Source organism: Sinocyclocheilus anshuiensis, unplaced genomic scaffold (genome assembly GCF_001515605.1).
Source record: "Sinocyclocheilus anshuiensis isolate Anshui unplaced genomic scaffold, SAMN03320099.WGS_v1.1 scaffold999, whole genome shotgun sequence".
NCBI lineage: Eukaryota > Metazoa > Chordata > Actinopteri > Cypriniformes > Cyprinidae > Sinocyclocheilus > Sinocyclocheilus anshuiensis.
Window position 1 is genome coordinate 648406 of NW_015544197.1, and position 12538 is coordinate 660943.

Consider the following 12538-nt stretch of genomic DNA (forward strand, 5'->3'; position numbering starts at 1 on the left):
TGAAATGTGGAAGTCCTTCAAAGATTTCTTATCCTGTTGCGCCCTCTATAGGACCAGTGACTAGTCGACGTCAAGCTTAAAGCGTCATGGCAGAGCACTGAAGTCCACTAGTGATTAGTCGGTGGCCTGAGCAGTGGGATGCCCGTGATTGGTTGTGGAGGAAAGGAAAAGTAGGCCTAAAGCCACCTTTCCACTATCTCCGACAAACGTCAAGCAACAGACCGGCTAGACTGTATGCGACCGCCCGACCAGATGTAATGTATTCTAATCAACTAGAAGCGTCAGGTTAGCATTACCTATATTTTTCCACTTTAACTTTATTCTGTAAACACTATTTCTGTAAAATGGCAGAGAATGGAAAAGAATAATTATGGCAGAAATAATTATTTTATAATTATTAAATCATTATGTACGTTGATTAGTCCCATAAAACCTACTGTGTTTTTATTTGGGAGGTCATTTGTTTTGTGTGGGTATATTCATACATTCATTATATTCAGTAAAATCATTCATTTTACCATGGTGATAAGCCGAGGGTGATGGTTGCTTCACAACCAATTTGAAAGTTCTGTGCGACTGCTGCTAGGAGGAGAAATGCGACAATCGTATCCAAATGTCGGAGACAGTGGAAAGGCGGCAGATTGATTGGCCAATGGGAGCAACCGAACTTTACCGGTGGACAGATCGCCAAAACACCACCCACCCCACATATTACTGATTCTTTTCAAGTGTCTGCAGTATTTCTCTTAAAAAGTTGTGAACGATAAAATGTCTTTGTACTCGTTTAAACTACAGTTACAGGTATTTTTAGTCGCCTGGACCGGACTGGTGTCTCCCGAGCAGCGCTGACGAACTAGCCCGACGCTTGCGCCGCTCTCGCCCCTCTATTAAATTGATAACCAATCGCTTGATATATTTGAATTCGACTCACGACACATTACATACACCATTATATGTGAAACAAGCATATTGTATTGATACAAGCATTTCAATCAATCCACAGTGCACCACCCCTATTTACCATACAGTTACTAAAGCTGTAGAAATATGGCATTATGGTAATTATCACGGTAACACTTTATTTTAAGGTGTCCTTGTTACACGTTACATGTACTTGCTATTATAATAACAATTAATTATGCATAATTACATAACTACATGTAGTTAATTAATATTACTCAGTACTTATATGTACAATTGCACTGTAACAAGGACACCTTAAAATAAAGTGTGACCCTTATCATTAATGTCACTTATTATTATAAACTACTAATATTATACTATATTATATATATAATATTATATTGGGTACTATAAGGGCAAAACGTCTCTTTTATAGAGTTTGTTTTAGTTTCATCTTTTAAAGATGTTTTTCATTACAAACAATAATTAATTTTGGTAACACTTTATTTAAGGTGTCCTTGTTACACGTTACATGTACTTACTATTATAATAACAATTAATTATGCATAATTACATGCAAGTAACCCTAAGCCAAACCAAAATCCTAACCCTTACCATATATTAAGTACATGTACTTAATTAATATTACTCAGTACTTATATGTATAATTACACTGTAACAAGGACACCTTAAAGTAAAGTGTGAACTAAATTTTTTCCTGTTAGTTTATTATCATTATTGTTATTATTATACATTTTTTGTTGTTGTTGTTATAGAAACCGTAAAACCATGGTAATGAGGAACATGGGTTTTGCCTGATTCATGATCTTACTAGTAGGCTGCTATGGTTAACTTTAGATTCATGAATTACAGTATAGCTTTTCATAGGGCAACTACAAAAAAAGAATTTAATAGTTCTAATAAACTGTAAAGAAACATATTAATTTGGTAATTAAAAGCCTGCAATATAATGGAATAATAATATTGTTAAATGCATTTGCAGTATATTCAAAATATTTATTATTATTTGTTTAATGGCCCTAACCCAGCAAAACATTTATGGGGAAACGTGGGCCAGATGGGCTGAATTTTAGCCCAAAGAAAACCTGTTTGCTTTGACATTATATATCTGGTGTTAATGAATTTATGCTTTTAATATGTTGTAGCTTGGAATATTTAGTATGCATACTCCTTGTATCGCTGTGTGTTGTAGTGTGTCTAGATTTGAGAGAAAAAAAAACAATGTTCTGACACAAAGATAGACTACTATGCATGTAAATATCAGTTATCACACTATATTTTTTAATAATATGTTTTAGTAAGGTCATATTTAAATGCTAAGTTTTATGAGCAAAGCTCTGTAGTTTTATGTACAGTATAATGCAATACACTAATGACTGAGAGATGTACAAATAAACGTCTCAAAAGCCTGATGTATTATAAATTTGATAATCAAATTTTAACATGATTTTTCTAAAAAATGATGTATGGATAATCTAGTAAACATAAGATGCTTCAGTCCAGTAAGTGTTTGTATTGAAATATTACTAACAAAATACAAGTTATTCTTAAGTTTACTTTATAAAAATCATTAAAGATTAAAGCCAAAAGACACATGTACCACAACCTTTTTTAGGCTAAAAAGTATAAACTAATTAATAGATTGTGTACAACAGGTTGTTCTGCAAAGTTTTGGTCATGTTGACAATTTATAAGCCTTATAAATCAGATATGACGCTGTAGGCTTTATATGGTTAATGGTGCTGTATGTAATTTTCTGACTGTACTAAAGCGTAAAAATACCATAATATGTTTGCATATATTTAGGAAACATGTTAAGTTCACACATTTGTTTCTCCAAAAAAAAAAAAAATCTACAGTCAGTTATTCAGCTTTGAAATGTGTTCTGTGTCGGAATGTGGAGTCAAGGCTGATGATACACTGGGCAACTTTTTTGAGAAATGTTGCCGGGCAACTTTGGCTAATGTTGCCGTCAACGGGCAACCAGGTGAGGCCCACGACTGATCTAAAGTATCCATATAGAAATTTGTTACCCATTCTCAATAGGAAAGTGCCCAGGCAACATTGCTCAAAAAAAGTTGCCCCGTGTATCATAAGCCTTAGGAGGCACTATTTTGATTTTGGACTGCAGTACCCATTTCAGCCACTAGCTGTCAATATTACATACTGCACCTTTAACAGTGTTTTATTCCAGGTTTGAAAACTGAATCAAGCATGATATTTTAATATGGTGTTGTTTTGGTTGAAGGTGCTGGTACAAGTTTTACAATTGAGTTATGAGCTGCGTATTGTATTGTAATATTAGTATGTGTGAAATTTTGCGTGTCAGACTCCGGGTGTAGGTCAGACACAGGAGCAGGCGGAACTGCAGCGGCTGCGCTCTCAGCTGCAGAGGGCTCAGGACAGCCTACATACTCAAGAACTGGAACTGGAGCGACTTCGGCTGCTTCAGGATGAGCTGGGAGACTCTATCAAGGAACATCAGGTCAGCTGCCCCGCTGCAGCTCACGTACGGGGACAGGTAGATCCAGATCCACAAGAATAGTAGAGGTAGAGATGGACATTAGTGTGTGGTGTGGCGTGAAAAACCAAAGGAAGAGGAGGTATATGTTGCCTTCATATCTTCCTGGGGAGTTCCTTCTTAAAAGTTTGAAGGGTTAGTTCACCCAAAAATGAAAATTCTGTCATTATTTATTAATTTTCATGTTTTTACAAAACCAAACTTTTGTTTAATTTCAGAACACAAATCAAAATATTTGTAATATTCTCTCATCATTTTTGTTCATCCATTGAGAGTTCATGAAACCTAAAATGTAAAGTTTCAAAAAGCACATAAAGACATTTTAATTGTGATCCATATGAATCAAGCAGTTTAATGCAAGTCTTCTGAAGAGGCAAGTTCACTTTATATGATGAACATATTTAATTTAGGCTTTTATTCACATATAAACATTGATCACATACATAGAGCACATCAAATATGGGCAACGGAAGCTCAAACATGCTTTGAAGGAAAAGGTTATTACTGGGTAATCTTGAATTTTGGGATGTTTCCCACACAAAATATAAATTCAGACTTCAGTTATATAAGTAATATAGTGCACAAGTTGTATGGATCGCTTTTTTGATGATTTTATGATGATTTTGCTTTTCATTTTTATATTCTGAAAACTCATAAAGCTCAGTTCAATAATATTATTGTTCCAACTTGATTTTAAGGCAGCATTAGATACTGGGGCCGGTTGCATAAACTGCTTAGACTAGTCTTAAAAGGTTTTCTTCTAGACTGGTCATTTAAAGTCAGTTACAAAAATGTAGATTGGCCCAATTTCAGTCAGAAAAGTGAGACTGATTATCTCTTGGCTAACTGCTAGTTGGGCTTAAGACACAGTCTTAACATAGTGGCTATGTTTATGCAACTGGCCCCTGGTTTAATAGCTGAAGCATTAATAGCTGAGCAAAGCACAAAATGCTGTTTTATATCAAACGTGATTGATTGAATAATGGCTACGCTGTTCTCTGCAGGTTTTGAGTGAAGAGCGAGAGGAGCTAAGGGCTACACTTGATGCTCAGGATCAGTTTGTACGTAGCACAGGAATCCAGCAGCAGCAGTTACGGCGGGAAGTGACCCGACTTAACCAAACTCTGCAAGCAAAAGAGCAAGTAATTAGGTATATTATTATCTGCCTTTCAATATTCTGTGCTTACATACGCAGAAATATTATTTTAGGATTTATCATTTAACGACAGTCCATAAAGTAACAATCAAGTATCAATCAATCTCAGTGTGCAACCATGCTTTACAAATCACTTATCTCTTTGTATAGGTCTCTAGAGGAATGTTTAGCGTCACACGGTTCGTCTCCAAACTTGGCCTCCCTTAGACAAGAGCTGGAGAAAGTCACAGCCAAGTTGAACAGTTCCCAGACTTGTGAGAATCACCTGAAAGCTGAGGTCATCAGACTTCGAGACAAGTGAGACGTTTTCCAAAAGTCTCTTCATGACAGCAGCAACAACTAACAATAGAAAGCTTATTCTGGAATATAAACCTTGAACTCTATTTTGTTTTGTCAGGTTGGAGAGCATGAGAAAGCATAAAGCAGAGATGAAAAGACGAGAAAATGAGTGGAAACAGATGGAGGAGGAACACACTTGCTGTACAGCTGAAATCAAATATGTATGCACAATAAGCAATACATTTTTTACAGTTTGAGGTATTATCAGTGTGCAGTTGAGCAGCTTTATTTATGAGAGAAAATATATGTACAAATGACTGATGACCATATTTAGTTAAATTTAACTCTTTGTGTCTGTAGTTACGTGCAGAGCTTGAGAGGGCTGAACAGACTCGTTGTGGGGAGTTGGAGGGAATAAGGAAGGAGGTGTCTCAGTTAACCAGCGAACTTCATCAGCGTGACATCACCATTGCCACACTCACTGGTTCCTCCTCCAGTATTGAGCGACAGTTACGGGCAGAAGTGGAGCGAGCAGAGCGGCGGGCATCAGAACTCAAGGTTCACCAAAACACACTTGCAACCTGTCCAGATTAGGCAGATTAGATTAGGCACCAAAAACAAAAACCTGCCATTTATCACCCAATAAGAAGAAACCTGTGCTTGCTGAGAAGTACTTGTTTTTTTATATCATGAATAAACTGATTGTGATGTTATGTTGGTTTTTGTAGGTGACACAGGTCCAGCTTGAAACTCTAAAGCTTGAGAATCAGCATCTAAGTGATCTTCTTGAGAGAGTCGAGTCAAGATCACCTAAGGTTTCCGTCCTTTGCTCAGTAAACCTTTATTTTCCTTTTATTGTGTTCATTTAACTAATGTTCAGGGCTATATTAAGCTCTGTTAACAGCATCTGCATTAATATCATTTGAACAGTATCAACCTTTTTGACTCGAAGGCCCCATGATTTCTGGTATTATAATGAAAACTCGGCTTGTTTTCAAACAGCTTATTTCATTAACAGAATCCGAAAGTGTCAATACATTAAATTAATTAACCATAATTCATTAAAACTCCATGATTTCAGAAATTTCAAGAACTGTATGTTATTTAATAGAAATATTCACGGGGATTAAAGTGTTCCGTCGCTACGACGGATTTCCGTCAGTTCATAAAGACAGTCACTTGCTTCATTCCTGAATGATTCAGCCGTTCGAACGAATCAATTGAATGAATGATTTGTAATGGCATAATTTTCATCTATGTCAAATTCAAAAATGTGTTTATAATCTTTTTAAAATTTCTTTTTAAAACAATATGTAGAATAAGACAAATAAGTTACCAATCATATGAAATTAGTATTAATAAATTAATTTGTACTACAGAGGTGGCACAGAAGAACACAAAAGTGGCTTGTAGGTACATTTTCAGACGTTTAATGAGGCTCAGAGGTAGCATGAGTGCAATTAAATTCATAAATTCATGTGGAGAATACATAAATATGATTTAAATAACTGAAATTATAGGCTAAAAATTAAACTAAATCCGCCGGCACGTGGCGGCAAGTCACTGATTTTATCACTGAATCATTCATTCAATTGATTCGTTGGAACGGCTGATTCATTCAGTGTTTATGAACTGACGGAAATCTGTCGTAGCGACGGAACACTTTAATCCCTGAGTTCATGAGTGATTAGATGCTTTATAACTTTGCATGGACAATGTTTGTACCCAGTTGTGTCTGACTGTGTCTTGTGGCTAGTAATTTGAAACAGTTGGATGGTTGTGTATTTTAACTTTTAACAGTGCCTTGCCTCGTAACCATGGATTTTGTTACTTTTTACAAACTGAGGGATGAATTTATGATGCAAGTCAGATTGTTTTCATTTGTATTTCTTATTTCTGTTTTGCATGCCTTTTTCACGTCTTTGTTGATCACTTTTTCTCTTTGTTTGTCTGTCAGAGGCGTGACGGAGAGCTGGCGAGTCTTAGAGACAGCTACGTGTCATCTCTGAACAGTTTGGAGGAAGAGAACAGGCATCTGAGGCTGGAAATTGCTGAGCTACGAGCTCGCATGGAGGCCAACAACCAGACCTGGCAGGACAAGTACGAGAGAGCGTTACTACAAAATCAGAACAAGAACGCTCAGAACAGGTACCTGATATTTCCACATACAAAATGTTCACTCGTCTTAACACATACAGTCAGAGAACTCCAAAAGTCTAAGACCACGTCGATAATTTGGGATAAACAGAAAATTTTAGGATTTGGAAAATAATTTTTTTATGATTTTGCACTATTTCTTGATCACTCATCAAGTAAGGAGAAGTATGACAATGACTATGTGAACTCTTTGTACAAAAAATTCAGGTATCCTTGCCAACAAGTGACATGAATGCATGTTCATTAGCATTCAAAAGTTTGGGGTCAGTAAGATTATTTGATGTTTTTGACGTACCAAGGTAGTTAAAAATACAGTAAAACAGTAATTTTGTGAAATATTATTACAATTTAAAATAACTGTTTTGTTTTTAATATATTTTAAAATGTAATTTATTCCTGTAATGGCAAAGCTATATTTTCAGCAGCCATTACTCCAGTCTTCAGTGTCACATGATCCTTTAGAAATCATGCTGATCAAGAAACATTTATTTTTTATTATCGGTGTTTAAAATGGTTGTGCTGCTTAATAATTTTGTGGAAGCCATGATACTTTTTTTAGGATTCTCATTTCAGCAAATCTTTTGTAACATAAATGTCTTTACTGTTGCTTTTGATAAATTTATTTCATTGTTGCAGAATAAAAATATTTATTTATCTTACTGTACCGAAACTCTTTTGAATGGTAGTTTGTATAAGTGCATTATGTAGTTGTGTTATGTGCTGTCACAGATCTGATGAGGATGTACAGCGCAGACACCAGGAGGAGCTGCAGGCCATGGAGACTCGGATGCAGGAAAGAGCCTCGCACTACGAGGGCCAAATACAGACACTCCTCAAACAGCTTGAGAACCTGTCGCAAACTTCCCCTCATCGCTCTGATGGCCAATCACAAGAGAGCAGGATGGCTGTATCCCCGGCCCACTCTTCTGCATCGTCTGCCTCATCTTCATCTTCAAGCCGTAAAGCCCACAGGATGGCAGCTCTTCTCAGTGCAGCGGTTAATGGAGAGGAAGCTCAAGCTTCCAGCTCGGTAGACAACTTTCTGCCTTTGGTCAGTAATAGAGATATGGGTCAGTGGGACATGATGTCCCCATCTATGAACTTATTCAAAAATATATAAAAAATGCTACTCATGCATACAACTGTATAGATATCATAATGAAGAAAAAAGCCATATTAAGAATCAAATTCCTGAACAGAAAACCTTGAGTTGCTTTTTGAGTTGCATTATTTTTTTTATTAAGGAAAATTATTTGAATAAATAAACTTGTAAAAAAAAAAAAAATCAAAATCAGTCAATCAGTTGTCATGGTGCAACCAACATGTGCAAAAAATAAAAAATAAAAAAAACCTGCAGACACTCATGACTGTGTTGAGGTCAGAAAGTCAATTTAAATATGAGATAATTTAATGGCTTTATGACTTGGCAGGGTTAATTCAGGGTGTAAAACATGTGGTCGACTCCCAAAACATAATAGTATTTCTAAATTAATAATTCTTATACAGTATGTGTGTCTATATATTATATATATATTATATATTTTTATTTTTTATAATTTTTTTTTGTTTACCTTGAGAAGTATATTTAAAATCTTTTTTAAAAATGTAAAAAATTTTTCAGTACAATAAGAAAAAAGAAAGTTAATTTATAAGATCTTGGCACAAGTTTTATAGAAGATTTTTTAAAAGATTTTTCTTTTTTGTGCACACTCCGATTTGCCATTGACCCATACAGCCTTAACATTCAGTTCCTCCCTCTTCCTCCAGAACTCCAGTGGATCTCCAAATGGCTCAGTGACTACACGGTTTCTGGAGGAGGAAACGCTGCGGTCTCAGGAGCTGCTTCAGAGACTGGACGCTCACATTCAGAGCATGAAGCAGGAAAACGCCAACACCGTCTCCAAATAATTGGGCAAGGACGGCAGCCCCCAAAATGGCCACTGAGTGCCTTGATCTGAACTTGCAGAGATGTATACAGGTGATGACCTATCAGTAAGACCATTTCTGTTTGAGAAGAAGAATGTTTTTTGGCTGCTAGTCGGGATTCATAGATGCTGCAAGATGATTGGACAAGACTCTTGTTACATCAGTGCAGTAAAAATGACACCAAAGCAGTGCCAAACAACTTTTGTCCCAAAAGTGCTGAATACCTCCATGTCTGTTGTTCTAGTGAAGGAATGATCGCATATACACTCCCTATTCCCTGTACCTTGAACTTTAAACTTTCATATGGTCTCTTGCATCTACCGTCATCATCTTTTTGAGCACTTTAGACATTCTGTACTGTTTTGCTGTGCCTTTTTCTCATTTTCCTTTCTTATGCAATCAATATTTATGTACATAGTAGCCTTAACATATATAAAACATCTTTTTTGTAAACCTACTGACATGATCGTGAAGAATGTGTGTTTTAAGGGTTGAATTAAAAGAGCTTGTTTTCATAGCTACATTTGTTATGGGAGTGGATGAGTTTGTGTGAATGGTTTTATTTCTTCGTCACTTTGTGCTTCGGGGAAAAAGCTGTTTGGACATGTGATGGGATCAGATACATTCTCGGGGGTCGTATCCTTTAACAGTGTTGCACAGCGGAGATGTAAAGTTGACGTCAAACACACAAGCTTTTTCTCTCAAGTCTCCACCTATGTTTAGTGGCCTATCACAGCCCGCTGTAATGATTTAGAGTTTCACCCCAAGAATGCAGAGATTGTGCCAGGCCTGACGGTTTACAGCATGCAAGCGCAAACTACAGCGCACACGTTCAACATGAGAAAGCTCATGGAATGTTAATGTCATCCATGTGGCATCCAGCAAATGGAAATAGCCAAAGGTTGTTATTGAGCACAGACTCATATATCACCAAAGGAGTGATACTGCGTGGGAGACATGTGCTCACTTGCTTTGAGAAATGGGGGGAATAGGAATATCCGAAATCGAATTTGTTTTGGAATGTGTCTCTTTTTCTCTCTCGCTCCTTCTTCCCTTCTTCAGATTAGCAAGTGCTGGAAATATGTTTTGCCGGGCTCGGGTCCAGCGGTTTTGGGATCGGAATTCCGTAACCCTGGATACCAGGCCTGCAGAGCTCAACAAACAGCACTGAGGAATTTGGCAATGTGGACGTTTACTCTTTTGCTTGCAGAGGAAAAGCATTTTTGATTTGCTGGGAACTTATGAATCTTGGGGCCCTGGACAAAGTTAAGGGCAAATTGAGAGATTACTCAACACTTGACTTGCTTGAATGGTTGAACTGTGGCCAAGAATGCACCTGATAATTTTGTTTTGAACAGTTAAAACAGTTGCTTTAAAAGGTCAGAACATTCAGAGTGTTATTCTTTTTGCTGAATGGACTTTTGTAAGATGGAAAGCTCCTGTAAAGTCTAGCTTCAAACCTAAAGGCATAGTTCACCCACCCCAGAAGGAAAACTCTCATACTTTACTCATACACCTCATTTAGCCTCATGTTCTTCTAAATCTTCTAAACATTAATTTTCTGTGGAACACACACACACACACACAAAATATATATTTTTTGAAAATCCCTTATTTTTTTGTTGTTGTTGTCCATACAGTGAAAGTTAATGGAGTCAAAGGACCCTCAACGTTCTGCAGATCATACAGGTTTGGAACGACACGAGGGTGAGTAAATTATATATTATCTTTACAACCCAATAGAGGGCGCAATCACGATTCCTAATGTATTTACTCACTCGGATTTTCTTCTGTACATTTCTAATGAATATTTTTTACAAGCAATTAGATAAAACAGTAACACTTTATTTTTTTTACAATACAGTGTTATAAATATTACTTGTATACTTATATAGTAATAACAGTATATTATATATAATTACACGCAATTAATGTTGCTCAGTACATATTTGTGTAATTACGTAAAGACACCTTAAGTATAACAGATAAAATAATATTTAAAAAAAAATCAGTTTTACAATGGACCTCAACCAAAAATGTCACTTGTCAAAACAGTAGGAGGCACATTTAAATTTTTTTATACAGTAGGAGGCCCATGAGTGAAGTATTACGACCTAGCAAGTAACTTTTTTTTAATACTTTAAAAGTGACATTTGTAGCCAGGCAGGCCTGTTAATCTCTCATTCTTTACCACGATACCATAATGGTGGCTTTGATCCAATGTGAAGTGGATGTTTCAGTTATAGTGCATGGCACCAGGTGACTTGTGGTTCAATCCGCTTATTTAAATAACATGAACACTAACATTTTTCCATTGACCACTTCCAAAGTGACACCGTCGCACTGCAAACACACACACAGAAACTGGCTTGAGGTAAACAAGCATCCACAACGCACTCTAGTAGTGCACACAACACACATTCTCTTCTCAAATGACATTTTAAAGTGTGAAATAGTTTTGTTTTTAACATTAACATTTCATTTGAATAATTGTAGCTTTGTTAGCACAGGAGGTTATTGTGTTAAAGGCATAGGTCACCCAAAAATGTGACTTATTTGCTCATTCTCATTTCATTCCAAACCTGTGTAACTATTTCTTCTACGTGACACAAAAGAAGATGTTTTGGTGAATGTTCTTGCCCATACAATGAAAGTCAGTGGGTTTTAAAACAACTTTAAACCCCGATGAGTTCCACTAAAATAACACTTTTGTGTTCCACAGAATGAAAAATGCATACAGGTTTGGAACGACATGAGAATGAATAGACTTTTGGCTGAACTATCCCTTTACTGCAGCATATTTCACCAAACATCATTATTCATGGTTCTGAAGAACAGTGTGCATGAAACAATGCTCTGTTGAGCAATGAAATAGAGATGCCATGAATGTTCCAACCAATTGCATGTCCCACTAAGTTATGAGATCAGTTGAAGTCATGTGGCCTCAGAGGCAGAAGTATCACAAACATGGCCTGACCCTCAGCAAGAAAATATTCCACTACAAAACTTCCAACAGACAAACATGCGCAAATGTGAGGTGTAACCATAGGCTTGTGACTGCAGAGGTGAAGTCATGGCTGGCCTTTAAAATGCACACAGCGTAATGCCAGAGAATCTTTCGCTATGGTAGAAGAACCATAGCCAAAGCAAATAGGCAAACATCACTGACCAGGTGCTTGCAGCATCTCCACTTGAAGTGCGTAGAACTGTGATGTCTTTAACTCATTCCTGAATGTAGCTTGCTTGCATAGCCGAGCTTCTAATGTGACCCTAAATGGTGTTGTATCTTTACAAATACATCATATTCCATACATATAGAGTAATAAATAGCTTCCTACAAAGAGTGAAATGCCATTTCTGTCCGCACAGGAATTGGAGTTGCATTGTAACCGCAGATATGAAAAGGATCATGGCAACTTGAGACTGAGTTTAGTATCACCATGTATTGTGAGCCGTTTTGTACAGCACATGAAATATGGTGACCATACGTCCTCTTTTTCCTGGACATGTCCTGGCTGGGATTTCTACATTGCCTAAACAGTCCGGGTTTTTGGCTTTCCTGTTGTTTTCCATAC

General features: G+C 36.7%; 1 protein-coding gene across 4 annotated transcripts in view; it reads left to right on the forward strand.

Moving 5' to 3' along the window:
- Positions 1-10658, forward strand: part of LOC107696769 (centrosomal protein of 63 kDa-like) — a 12071-nt gene extending 1413 nt beyond the window's left edge. Inside the window, exons 4-13 of one of the 4 annotated variants that reach the window (XR_001635125.1) lie at positions 3254-3445; positions 4450-4595; positions 4752-4898; positions 4999-5101; positions 5241-5438; positions 5609-5695; positions 6838-7028; positions 7767-8088; positions 8805-9015; positions 10604-10658. Coding sequence is in view for 3 of the 4 variants with exons in the window: in XM_016497264.1 (XP_016352750.1) it covers positions 3254-3445; positions 4450-4595; positions 4752-4898; positions 4999-5101; positions 5241-5438; positions 5609-5695; positions 6838-7028; positions 7767-8088; positions 8805-8945 (1527 nt within the window). In the remaining variant the exon portion in view is untranslated. Of the gene's footprint in view, positions 1-3253; positions 3446-4449; positions 4596-4751; positions 4899-4998; positions 5102-5240; positions 5439-5608; positions 5696-6837; positions 7029-7766; positions 8089-8804; positions 9466-10603 lie in introns of those variants that run through there. The other 3 variants (XM_016497265.1, XM_016497264.1, XM_016497266.1) reach the window with 3 other exon arrangements.
- The last annotated feature ends 1880 nt before the right edge of the window (positions 10659-12538 follow it).